Raw genomic sequence first — 12991 nt, 5'->3', positions numbered from 1 at the left:
CCAGTTTCCTGGCCTCAACCATCTTCCCTGACATCCAGTTCCACAATGGTTGAGGCCCATAAGAAAGGCTGATCTGCTTTCAGTCACTACATTCCGAAGCTCTGGAACTCTCTCTCCCAATCCCTCCACCTTGCCCCCTCCCTTCCCACTTTCAAATCCCCACTAAAGACCTTCCCTTTTGGTTGTGCTGACAATCACATCCCTCTCCCCCGGCTCGAGGTCAGACTCCTCCACTATTATGTGTTCCATGACTGCTACCCCATATCTATATTTTTTTCTCTAGAATATAGAAGAATTAGAAGGGATTTTACAGAAACCTATAAGATCATCAAAGGTCCTGATAAATAGTGGGAGATTGTTTCCCCTGGTTGGAGAAACTAAAACCAGGGGTCACAACCTTAAAATCAGAGGCAGCCCTTTCGCACTGAGTTGAGGAAGAACTTCTTCACTCAAAGGGTGGTGAATGTATGGAACTCACTACCCCAAAGGGCTGTTGACGCTCAGTCCTTGAACATATTCAAGACTGAGATAGATAGATTTCTTATTGCAAAACGGATTAAGGGATATGGGGATAAGGCAGGGTCAGGTTATTAGCTGGAGTTGGTTAGAAGATCAGCCATGATTGAATGGTGGGGTAGGCTCGAAGAGCCGAATGGCCTACTCCTGCTCCTACATGTTATGTTATGAAGGGTGATATACAAATGCAAGTTGTTGTTGGTGGATTTTCTTTTTATTTAACGTTAAAAAACACTGTTTCAAAGAGTGTAAAGCAACAAAAAAGTGCACAGGCCTTTCAGATGCTGTACAGTCTTTACTGAACTATCAAACTACCAATCTATTCCTATCCAATCCTCAAAAGACTGCAATTCAATACATGATTTGCAATGAGACCTTCAAATGATTCTACTTTATTACTCACTGCTATATATGTAAATATCTTTGGTTTAATTCATGAATGAAAGTGGGAAAGCAGATTAGACACAGAATTAAAATTTGATCCACTTACTTCGAAGAGAGAGAGAGTTGGGTTTTTGAGTATATAAGCCTTTTTTTTTTATGGAACTTTATTACATGAAAGAGTATGTATAGCCATTAGCTTGTTTCTTTAATTTCAAGGTCCTGGGAGAAAGGAGCCGTATACTTCAAACTCTAAGATTTATAACTTATTGTTCATCAAGGTCTAATTTGTGTCGTCCATGTGTAAAGGACATAACTGGTGTCTGAATTTATGTAATTCACCCATGAAACTGATCACAGGTGCTGCCTTTGTCTGTCTGTAGATGCAGATTCCAATCCCTTGCTTTGCTTAGGTCAGTATAATACACACGAATGCAAGTATGCCCTTCCAAAACAATGTCATTGCCATTGTAATGCCAACAAAAATAAGAAGAGATCTTGGAACATGGTATAGCGCAGCCTGAGTGTGTTCTTTATGATGGTTAATACCATTAATGTTCAAAGATAAAATACGTTTTCGTCCTATCTACTTCTCAGGCCTCAGAATCTGCATAATGTATCAGATATATTGTTTACTGATCCGGGGCATTGTATTATTTAAAGAAAAGAGATGTTTAAAATAAACATGACATGTTTGCTGAGGCACTTATTCACATGCATTCAGTGAACAATTTTGTTGTGTTACGTTCAGTGCTTATGTTAAGTCCTGCGTTGAAGGTAAACTGCCCATTCCCACTCTCTTTGTTTAAGTGCATAGATAGGAATCGTTCCATTTTCTTCTGTTCAACATTGCACTTCATCGTCCAGGTGCTGCTCCTCCCAGGTGGATGTGGGAATGGCTTTATAGGGATCCATTATCACTTTTGCACAGCGGATAATCATGACAATCAAGAAGAGGCACAGAAAGACAAAGCCAGCTAATGTTAATCCTTTGTCCACATCCACATAAATGGGTTCTGGTGTTGCACTTTCCATTGTTTTTGCCTTTCTTTGCCAGTTTCTGTGGGCACTGCTACCATCCTGATACTCCTGAAAGAACATATAGGAACAGGTTATTTAATGCATCTCCATTTTATTTCACAGAGCTATCCCTTCCCCAGATAGGAGAATGGATGAGTAAATTGCTGAATCCTCCATCTGCTTCCTGGATCAATCATCAGAAGGTGTGCATGTACCTTAACATATTTTTCCCCTCTCCTCCCCCCCCTCAATAGGATGCTCTGTTGCAGCTTTGCATAGAAACAACAGGATCCATTACATCCCCTGATAAAAGGGGGGATCTATTTTGCAGTGTATTTAATACCATTCTTTCATAACTTCTTCAAATTGCCGATTGGGACTTCTTTACTGTGACCTTTAGAATTTGTGCTTTAGATCATTGCCAGAGTTCCAAATCTCATACTTCCATTCATCAAAAGAAGTTCCCATTTGTATCTGTGTTCAGTTGTTAAGGAATCATACAAAGAAACAGTAACACTGGTTAGTCACCAGTGGAATACGATTGACTCTCACAACTATCACCTCAAACACATTGTCACCAGTACAAACATAAGGCAATATTTCAGGATTTTAGCAATCTACAATCCATCCAGGCTCGACCCAGATGCTTGGTTCAAATGTACTTTAAATTTTATGATATAAAGCCACACCTGCAAGGATGTTTTTTCATGCTGGGATGCTGAAAACCCTTTGCAAGTTAAACACATTTCACTAATACTGGAATTTGATTTGAAAGATGTATTTCGGATAACGGCTGTATAGCTACTGGAAGTAATGTGTCCCAGACCCCAGCAAAACCAAATGGCATGATCTCATTTATGCTGTGATTAGTTTTTCAGGATGCTCCAGTGCCCTTGATGCTTGACCCAGTAATATGCACTTTGAAACAACTATAAGTCATCTTGATTCCCTTCCTCATTGGGTAGATGTTACACTAAATAAATTGTAAGTACAATTTATATTGAGCTTAAAATAATGTGTATCAAGGTACCCTATCAGCAGAACCACAAATCTGTAATCACTTTAAAGTATATGGTTTTCCACAGTACTGCGAGAAAAGTCAGCTTTATTTGGACTCCCGCCACTTGGTATAAAAGATGAGGTGGTTACCTTGAATCCCAAATCATTTGCTTGCGCTGTTATTATAGTATAATGTAGTGCATTATATGGTATGTACTGAAATAGTTTTACTGTGGCAATTTGAAAATAGGATGATCTTGAACAGAGAGTAAATTTCTCCTGGTGTCCTGGACTACTATCCCCCAGATAAAATTGTTTGGTTGTGGGGTGTTGCTGTGAGTAAATGACTGCCATGGTCGTTCCCAAAATGCAGTCACTACACTTTACAGTAATTCTGCCATGCAATCCTGCAAGACACATTCCTGATCTGAAACATAACAATAGGAGGAAGACAAAGTGTCTATAATATGAGGTAGACACAAAGGATTCAGCTGCCTGTTGTTGTACATCTCCCTAAAGCCAGTTGCATTGCCAAAGGTTTGGGATTTGGATATAGCCCAGAAAAACCAAAAGTGTAGGGGGTTGGTGAGTGGGGTAGAAGGAAATACAATGGATCGATGCACTAGAGGCTATGTTACCATCTTTCCACTCCTGTAGATATTTCTGGAAAAAAAAATGCCCCCATGATTGGAAAAGAAAATTCATCAAAATTCCCTGAGTTTCGGAGCTTCAAATTGGTTTTCTTCTGATTTGGAATTCATTTCACTAGCATTATTTAATTGTTCAGTGTAATTCAGGTTTAATTCCTTATCTGCAAGAAATGTTTATGGTGCACGGTATTGATCATGCTCAGCTTCATGACTCTTGTACATCTCTGCGATGAGTTATGAAGGTGTGCAGCTTTTGATAATTACAGCCAAAGGGGCCTGTATGTGCAATGATAATAGGCAAACTCAGCTCAAAAAAATTTATAGCTGACTTTAGCGATATCGCTTAAGTGTTCCAATGCTCACTTCTGGAGGACAAGCAGTTCCCGTTAATAAAGTTTTTAATGCATTCCTCAACCAGTCCAAAAATAATTAACTATCAGCACTTACGATTCCATGTTACGGTTGAACGCAAAGCTCAAGAGAATTGGACAAACATTGTGAACAAGCGAGAACTTTATAATGTAATATATTTTACATTGCACTGGATGTCTTGAGGGGGTTGGGATGGATGAGGGAGAGAGGGGAGAAACATTTTGAGTTCTGTTCAATGAATTCTTCTTTAGGCGTTTCTACTGCAATTGAACAACAATTCAATCACCCGACCAGGCACATCCAGAGAGACTTTGGCAGGTTCTTGTATTTAACAAAGAAGGCATTGCTTCGAAATAATGTAATGCCAAATTTCATTTGGCACTATTCATCACTGACTAACTATAACCGTCTGTTGCCTGCAGTGTGTGCTTTTACTGATTATTTCCAAGGTTTCACCCTTAAAAGGTTACTTGAAGGAAAGGTGCAATTGAACAGCACAAGAGATATTGTAGAAAATCATTATTATTTCACTTTTATGAAGTATTGTGTGTGGGGGGGGGGGGTGGGAAGCATGGGAATCCACCAGTGCTCTGGGAATAGGGAGTATTCTTAAATAATATGGAAGATTAAGACTTTTTATATTTGCATTAATTTGCTGCTACTTTTCTATTGCATTGTACCACTGGTTGAATTTAAAGTGAAAGTCGAGGCACATTGCACAAATTTCCTTTTTAACTAAGCACACAACTTCTTAATGAATGCTATTTTATAGCATTCTAGTTTATAAAATTTCAATAAGAACTCACTGCTGATTTGCACAGACCGTATATCTATATATGAGTTAACTGCTGCAATACTGCATCTTGCATGAATAAAGCTCAATGCATGTGGAGGAACAGAATTCAAGCTTAGAAGAAAGTCTTAATCATAATAGAATCATTTTTATAAGGTTACAATTTTTTGGCAAATATTTCCGCTCTTTTCTATTGGCCCAGACAATAAGCCACAGTGCTGTATTATTAATATTGGGTTAGCCTATATATCAACAATTTGCATTTATAAGGTGCCCTTCGTGTAGAATAATGTCTCAGAATGCTTTCAAAGACTGAGGCAGATGCTATGCAGCGAGAGGGGAAAGGGGAAGATGACCATAGGAGCAGTCGAAGAGGTAATAATACTTGCATTTTATATAGTGCTTTTCACATCTTCTAGATGTCTCAAAGTGCTTCACAGAATATACTGTAAAGTGAATTGACTGTATATTTGTGGGCGAAACACGGCAGCCAATTGTGCACAGCAGTGTCCCACAAACAGTTGTGGATTGAAGTGACCAATTTATTATTGGTTTCTTTTTCTTGAGGGATTTTTATTCCAGGAAAAGCGATCCGCCAATCAACTAACAACCAGGTTCCTACTTACTGCTTGGTAAACAGAGGTGTATGGAGTAAGGAAACGTGCTCAATTTCATCCTCCCGGAAATCAAACCTAGGTCATCTCGCTTGCGAGGCGAGTGCTCTAACCACTGAGCTACACAATTCCACAGGTAGATTTTAAGGTGGGATTTAAAGACAAATAGAGGGGCCGAGATGGAAAGGGTGGAGGGAGGGAGTTCCAGAGATTAGGGGCATAGACTCTGAAGGCTCAACTGTTGATGGGTGGCAGCAAAGCCAAGTTAACCTGAGGAGGTGGGGGGGGGGGGAGAGAAGATTCAGAGAAATAGGAATGTGCTAGGCCCTAGAGATTTATAGATGAGCTTGGGGATCTTGAGATCGATCTTCAGAGTGAATGTGGAGCCTGGCAAGGACTGGACTAATGGGAGTGCAGAAATTTGTGCCATCTGAAAACATCTAACGAAGTCAAAGTATATTTATTAAAACAAACCCCAGCTGATAGATAATCAATATGTCCAACACTGGCATTTTCAGCAAAACTAGGTTAGTCGATAATACGCTATCTGAATGTCACAATCCGACATAAAGGCTTGAAGTTCTATTACGTGGAGGAGAACAAGGTTATAAAGAATGTCTCATAAAAATCTCAGGGCGCAGGAATTTTCAGATCAATTTTTTGCCTAATAAATTCATTTTTAGCAGGTTTACTGTTCTGATAGTGTTGGATTAGGTAATTCTGTTTTGCCCAGACAACCCAATAAAATTCAATGCCACCACACTAAGTGCAATCAAATTAAAATCTTCTCACTTTACTACCAGAATGAACTAATCGTGCATTATATTACTGTGAAAGTACTGACAAGGACAGCCAAACCTGATAGTAGTGTTAAACGGAGCGCTTTATTATCTCTGAATTTTACAGTACTAAAATGTACAGCACTTCCTTTCCTGTGCTGAGAATGCCCTCTGCACATGAGTGCAATTAGTTTGAGTGTTTCACACTTACTCTGTCATTGGAAATTCCTATCTGATAACTGGAGCACTCACATTGTCACTGAGTCCCTACTACGTTAAGTAAAACTATTCCAAAAAAAAAGTTTGTCTCGTGGTCTATTGGGAATATCTGATCCATAGGAGAGGGTGTGTGGACAAAGCATATCATTGCATTCATTATAGATTATATTGTTCTTTCAACCGAGAATCTTTTCAATTACTTTGGTGTTACTTACTGTGTACACAGGTGCTTGTGGCTTGAGTTTAGTCTGAACAAGCATTCAGCCTTATACTGTAACAGTTACTTATCAATACACCATAACTACATCAAGTTCTACACGATCAACAGTTATTTCTGATGCTGATGCAGTGCGAACATGTTACGATATCTTGCAATCACACTAGTTTCAAAGTCACTGAGTATTTTCTTTCCATCCAGCCAACTCTTTACTGCATGCAACTAATATTGGCACGTTTATTAGATTTCATAAATCGGTCTTCTCTTATTCATTCACTTAGCACAAATCATCCTCTGAACATATTAAGTCTCTTAATGAAATGTTGCCTAGAGGCAGCTGCACTGTGCTAGTCTGCAGTTTTAGCATTTGTTGGGCAATGAGTGTGCAATAGAGTTTCCTGCCGTAGGTATTAAAATGTGCCATTACTTGGGGGCATGTTTTGCTCTAACAGGAGAGACATCTAATTGGGCATTTGTGTTCTAATTTTTTATTCACTCCTTTCCTCCATGAGCACTTCTCATTCCATAATTTCTTATGCTTCACCGTCCTTATTTCTCTTCATTCATCTGCCTATTCTATAGGAGCTACATATCTTCCTGTTAATAATGTGATAGCCATAAGTGGATCTCTACAATAATGTCACTATGATTATTAGATTTTCTACCCTTCTTCCTCTTCTCAAATGGTTGATCTCAGATTAAAGATCAGATTCAATCGAATTGTTTTTGCACATTGTTCAAAAAAGGAAAGTTTAATTTCAATTTCCTCCTCCTCGTCTACCTACTTTGCATTAGTTGGGCTCCTGCAAATGTTTAAACTGGATTTCTTTTTTTTTTAAAAAGCTATGACCATGGGCTTGACCAGTGTAGAACTTTATCAATGGACTAAGATAAGCCATTCTCTCATGAATTCAGCTTTACTCTGGAGTTTCCCTGGCTGCTAGTTTTCAGTTGCATATATAATTAGATTTCTTTCTGTTCCCTTGTGGCTGTAGCCATAGCAACATAATTAGCATTTTAATAGAAAATTGTATTTGACATCCACACATATGATCAAATAGTTCCAAAGGTACCCTGTTAATGTGTCATGTACACATACAATCCTTGTAGTGTTCAACGATGGTTTGAGGAAGTGCAGCCTCTCATGTTTCTTAAAGGCTCATTGTTAATTCAACAAATAATTTACACTGCAAAGGCTACACTCCAGCCATGACTCTTATATATTTTGACAGTTCTGAAGCTTGCTTAATTTACTTTCTGCCATTTCCAAATATGTCATTGCAGCCTCATGCCTATTCATTCAAAACCGCCAAATAAATATATTCTGAGCAACAGCTATTCAAGGATAAATCTAATTAGCATTAGGTCCCCTGAGTATTGAATTTTCTTTGTATCCTAGAGTGACCACAATTTTTTTTCAGAGAGCGATTGTGATTTCTATTAATTTAGGAATAAGTAGTAAAGCTGCACTTTTCAAATGTAATGTTACCCTTTTAGCCCTGATTGAAGGAAAATAAGCAAGACATCCTGGTTATATATTATAAGAAGTATAGCTTGCAGCAGAGCAGACTTTCCCTGATAACATGTACCATATTGTCAAGGTTTCAGGTTCCCTGCACCTGCTCCTAGTTGTTATTTCAGACACAAGAATGTCAGAGTTTAAGAGGATTATGTTACTTTTCCATTTTTGTTTACAAAAACGTTCTGACTTTAAAACAAGGGAACATTTCAAAGCCCCAATATTTCTCTTGTTGTGAAAAAATATATAAATATTGTATTCTATGTAGTTAGCCTAGGCATCTGCCTTTTGTAAATGTTTGTGAGAAATAGAATTGTGCTAGTGTTTAAGAAAATGATCAAACAATGGAAATAATGAGCATTTCATGCTTTTGCAATACTTAACCAACCACGTGAGCACAACAGGAATTCAATGACATCCAACAAGTAAAAATGAGTGAATGTTAAATATGCAAAAGTAAATTTTCAAACAAAACCCATACAGGTCATGGTCATGACCGGCCACGACATTTGCAGTTGTGATTGAGGCCTCCACAAGTACAGTATATTGTACAGTACAAAGAAGGTGTCAGGCATTGAACTACATGAATGATAGTGTCCACGCATGCTGTGCTACTCGAGAGAACCTGGCAGCAAGTACAAAGGAACTGTGTGGCTCACAGTTAAAGTGCACGATTATCCTTTTTATGTACGAGGACATGCATATAGGGAGAGCTAAGCTTAAAAAAATAATGAGCTGTAAAGCTTTACTTACCTAGAAAACAACCATTTGGAAAGCAGGGTAACAAGTGTGAGACCAGCGGAATAATGGAAATTATGAGTAGGAGAGTTAATGTGCTTTACTAATGATCTTTCATTAACTAAATTACTGTTTCTTAATCACCACTGGACCTATAATGAAAGGCAAAATTGGTGCACATTTGATGACAAAGGATATTATCACAACTCTGCTACTTGAATCAAGCTCGTTGTCCCATCAGAAATTGACCAGAGTCAGTGGGAGGGTGGTGAGCATTGCAGGATGTATGTATGTACAACTCTTCCTTTGTCACCGCACAGTGCTGAGAGCAAGCAACAAGTGCCTGTTTGTAACAATACTATAATGTTATCAGCGGTAAACCAGTAGATACCCTTTAAAGACAACATTGGAATAAACTTGGCAGAGGGGAAGAACAAATTCCTATTGTGCCAAATTCAGTTAAAATCCTTTAACATTTCAGAAAAATGTGCTTCTCGTCAGAGGGCTTTCCCATAAATCAATCCACTGCAATGTATAAAAAGTTCTAATATAGGGGTCAAGTTCCATGTCTCTCCACTTGAAACAGGTATTACATCTGTTTTTGTCATCCCCCCTGTAATTTAATTCATTGCATTGTAACTAGAGAACAGAACATCTGTTTTGGACCAATAAGGTTGTGTATAATACCAAAGCAAGGAATAGTTATTTGATTCTTATAATATATCGAAAAATACAAATGTTGATTAACCACAACATTTTGACTCACTTGTATAGTGTTGAATTATTTACAAACATGGTCCTGTCAGTCCAGTGGAATGAAAGTCACTGCTTCTGAACTACAATATTTATTCAACTGTATCTGTTAGATACTGGTTGCATCCCTTGATTACAAAATCAATGTCTTTATTGTTTGGACATTAAGGTGATCATAAAATTAAAAAATGTGATTTCTTTGTAATTTGGAAAAAAAAGACAGAACTTATATAAAGAATGAATCAGAGATTGGAACATTGCACCATCATGGACAAAAGACTTGTTGGGGAGGGGAGAGTCAGAAAGAACGTCTTGACTTTGATATAATAATTATATACCAACATTATGTCCCATAGTGGTGATGTTTAAAACCTATTTACTAGGTATAAAAGCTGAATGTGTGGCACTACGTGATTGCTTCGGGGGCGGATGGGGACTCAAACATAACCGGGATCTTTCAAAGCTTCAACTGATGCTTTTGAGTTCTCTGAGATTTGAGATTCCTAGTTTGCTCTAGAATCTCTGGACAATCCAAAATCCCTTTACTATCTTCCCCTCAAAGTCCAACAAAATAAAACAGCGGGCAGTGTTCAGTGACACTAATTTTATTTAAAATTGCAGTATTGTAGGGAATCATCCAGTGGAGCAATATTTTTTTCTGTTTACTCTCCCATGGTGTTACAATCCGCAGAAATATTACTTTTATGTAGTCTTATTATTGTGAAAGCAGCTTGAAGGAAAATCATCTCCCGGATGAAAATGGAATTTGATAAAGAAAAAATCATTTCTATTCTTCAGAATCAAACCATGGTATTCACCTAACATTGAGCAAACAAGGGAATCTTTTTAATCTGGACATAAGTCCTCGGAGAAGCTCCCCAATGTTGATGTAACTTTTGACCTTGAAGCCTTGCTCTTGCTGTTGGTTCTAAAGTAAACAACCATCCAAAGCTAATATTAGGAACAGTTGTTATTCATTCCACTATGTTTTAAGAGAACAGATGGCAATTGAATATCACAAAAATCCCTAAAATTATACAATAATAATAATCCTTGCATTTGATGTAGTCTAGAACCATTGCTTCTGTAACTTGGGTATAACTTGTTAATGAATAATTTTGTTTTTAAATCAATCTATATTTCACAATTTGTAATGAAAGTTGCAAAATCAAATGACCTTCATCTACTTAGGTAAAAGATGCATGGAATTCTCAACTGGTTTGGATTCCCTTAAGCATGATGATGGATTTCCACATGTGTCAAGATCCCCCTGCCCCCCAAAAAAACTGTATAATTCATAGCATGAGTTCTGTTCTTTTAAACAATGTAATCAAATATAGCAAGTTGGTATTATTACTGTAAGACACAATTTGCATTTCGGAAAGCTTGTGTTGATAATTGGAGGGACAGTGCATCAACACACTTGTTAGATGTGTTGGAGGTCAAGTTAGATGGGGGGTAGGGGATACTGCTGTTGTAAATCTTTCAGGAGCTTCCACATGCATCAAGCAAAGAGACACTTGGCTACTTTGCTTTGTTAGCTGCAGACTTGCACATCATAGCATAGTTTCAGTCAATGAAATTTAAGGAAAATCATATTAAATAACCCCCAGAAAGTCAGTCAAAAATTCAAAGTGACAATATATTTCATTGTGTTTTCGATACAAATAATTATCCCCAAACATTGTGACTTTAAACAATGAAGCTCTGCAATTTTCGAGGTGCAAAGAAAACAATAAGATTATTCTGTTCCATGAAATAAATTTATTGCTGCAGACATACTATTCTGCTCTGTTTTTTTTTTCAAATTTGTCCCCTGCACTTAAATTCGAAATCATGGACTGTTAAACAATACAAATTAGAATACAAATTTACATTTATATAGCTTATTTAAATCAGGAGGATGTCCCAAGGCGCTGATGATATGAATCTAACATTAAAAGTTATAGTTTTAACTGTTAATAAATGCACAGGGACAAATTTGTGAAACTTAAACTTGGCAGAAAAACAACAACTAGCTTACTGTGTGGAACAGAGTATATTCCTAAACAAAACTATATTTCTGCATTGTAATTTGTAAGGAACTAATCCTTCAAAACTAATCTAGAATCGTTCTTCTGTGATATTGCATTCTTTGTTGTTATAAACAAGATCTTCTACTCAAAAAAGGTCTTTGTTTTTGTTTGAGCGTTTGGGTTTCAGCAACAGTCGCCAAAGGAATACAACTGTAAAATTATGTTCTTTATGGGATTGTTATTTTATTCCCTTCTTTACCCTTTTCTAAATACTGTATTGTAAAGTTAATGCTTCCATTCACTCTGAAATTGAAGTTAATAATGCTGCAACTCGCAAGTCATTTGATTTATCTCCCCCCAGCACAGCAATGATAGAAAAAAGTATTCAAACATGCACACGGGAAACTAAACTACACACCATCTTATCTTTTTAAAAATTTATTTTTGCTAACCCTTTGTAACAGCTCTTGCAATGATCTTGCCAAGCTATATGCAAGCAAAACTATGCAACAATAAAGTTAGTCACCGATAGCTACAACTGCCTTGTTGTCTGTATTCTAAGACCTACTGGCATTAACGATGGTTTCCTTTAAAAAAAAATTCAAAAAAAGAACAATTTGGTATTAACATACAGTGCCTTTAGTGCTCAATATTTAAATAACAACACCAAACTTTAAAGCTATAGAAAATGATGCAGCATCCACCATAAACACACTTATTATTTAGTGGACATTACGTTAAAGTGTGAAAGAAAGCTTACATTACACCAAAGCAATAGTTATGACACATGCTAAGTTTATATTAAATTATGTTACAGTGTTACTCAGTGCCATTGGGTGGATAAACTCGTGTTCCTCTTCCCCTTTTCAAAAAACAAATTGAATGCAACAAACCCATTTGTAGCAACTTAACACAACTGCAAACATCAGGCTTTATCCTCCAACGATGGGGAAAAAACAATAGCAGTTACCTGAACATAACTATTCCCCCCCCCCCCCCCCACCCTCCCCACAGATCTAACTCATTTTTTTCAGGCCACACAAACCATCAGAGTCATTCACTCAGACACAGCACAATCTGCCTCGGTCACACAATTACACATTACATCTTTCCAGGTAAAGCTTCATTATCAGTTGCACTTACTGCAGTGCCTGGGCTTTGGAGTCAGCACTGAAGGCAGTACCGTCCAGCCCCACATGGTGCTATGAACTGAAGGGCTTCACTCAGCACATCTCATCTCTTCTGTGTCTGCAGCTCTGAGGGCAACTGCAGTCTCAAGGCTGGGATTGTGTGACTGAGTCAGACTGTGCTGTGTCTGGCTTTGGCTGCAGTTTCTGCTCGACCTATCCCATGGCCTTTCTTGACTGCTAGGTAAGCATCACCCAGGTCCCCACACTGAAACAAAG

The 12991-nt window shown here is 37.7% G+C and overlaps 1 protein-coding gene across 1 annotated transcript; it reads right to left on the bottom strand.

Moving 5' to 3' along the window:
• Positions 1 to 1181: 1181 nt before the first annotated feature.
• Positions 1182 to 12787, bottom strand: LOC103187632 (cortexin domain-containing 1). The gene is made up of 2 exons (XM_007907217.2): positions 12729 to 12787; positions 1182 to 1986 (listed from the first exon to the last, which is right to left on the bottom strand). The coding sequence occupies exon 2, from the start codon at positions 1930 to 1932 to the stop codon at positions 1741 to 1743; it is 192 nt and encodes a 63-aa protein (XP_007905408.1). The 5' UTR covers positions 1933 to 1986; positions 12729 to 12787; the 3' UTR covers positions 1182 to 1740.
• Between the last annotated feature and the right edge of the window lie 204 nt (positions 12788 to 12991).

This window comes from Callorhinchus milii, unplaced genomic scaffold (genome assembly GCF_018977255.1).
Source record: "Callorhinchus milii isolate IMCB2004 unplaced genomic scaffold, IMCB_Cmil_1.0 Scaffold26, whole genome shotgun sequence".
Lineage (NCBI taxonomy): Eukaryota > Metazoa > Chordata > Chondrichthyes > Chimaeriformes > Callorhinchidae > Callorhinchus > Callorhinchus milii.
This window is presented reverse-complemented; position numbering and strand designations above follow the sequence as displayed.

Excerpts from the sequence above, each read along its gene's own strand:
- LOC103187632 (XM_007907217.2), bottom strand. The coding sequence starts at position 1,932 with ATGGAAAGTGCAACACCAGAACCCATTTATGTGGATGTGGACAAAGGA.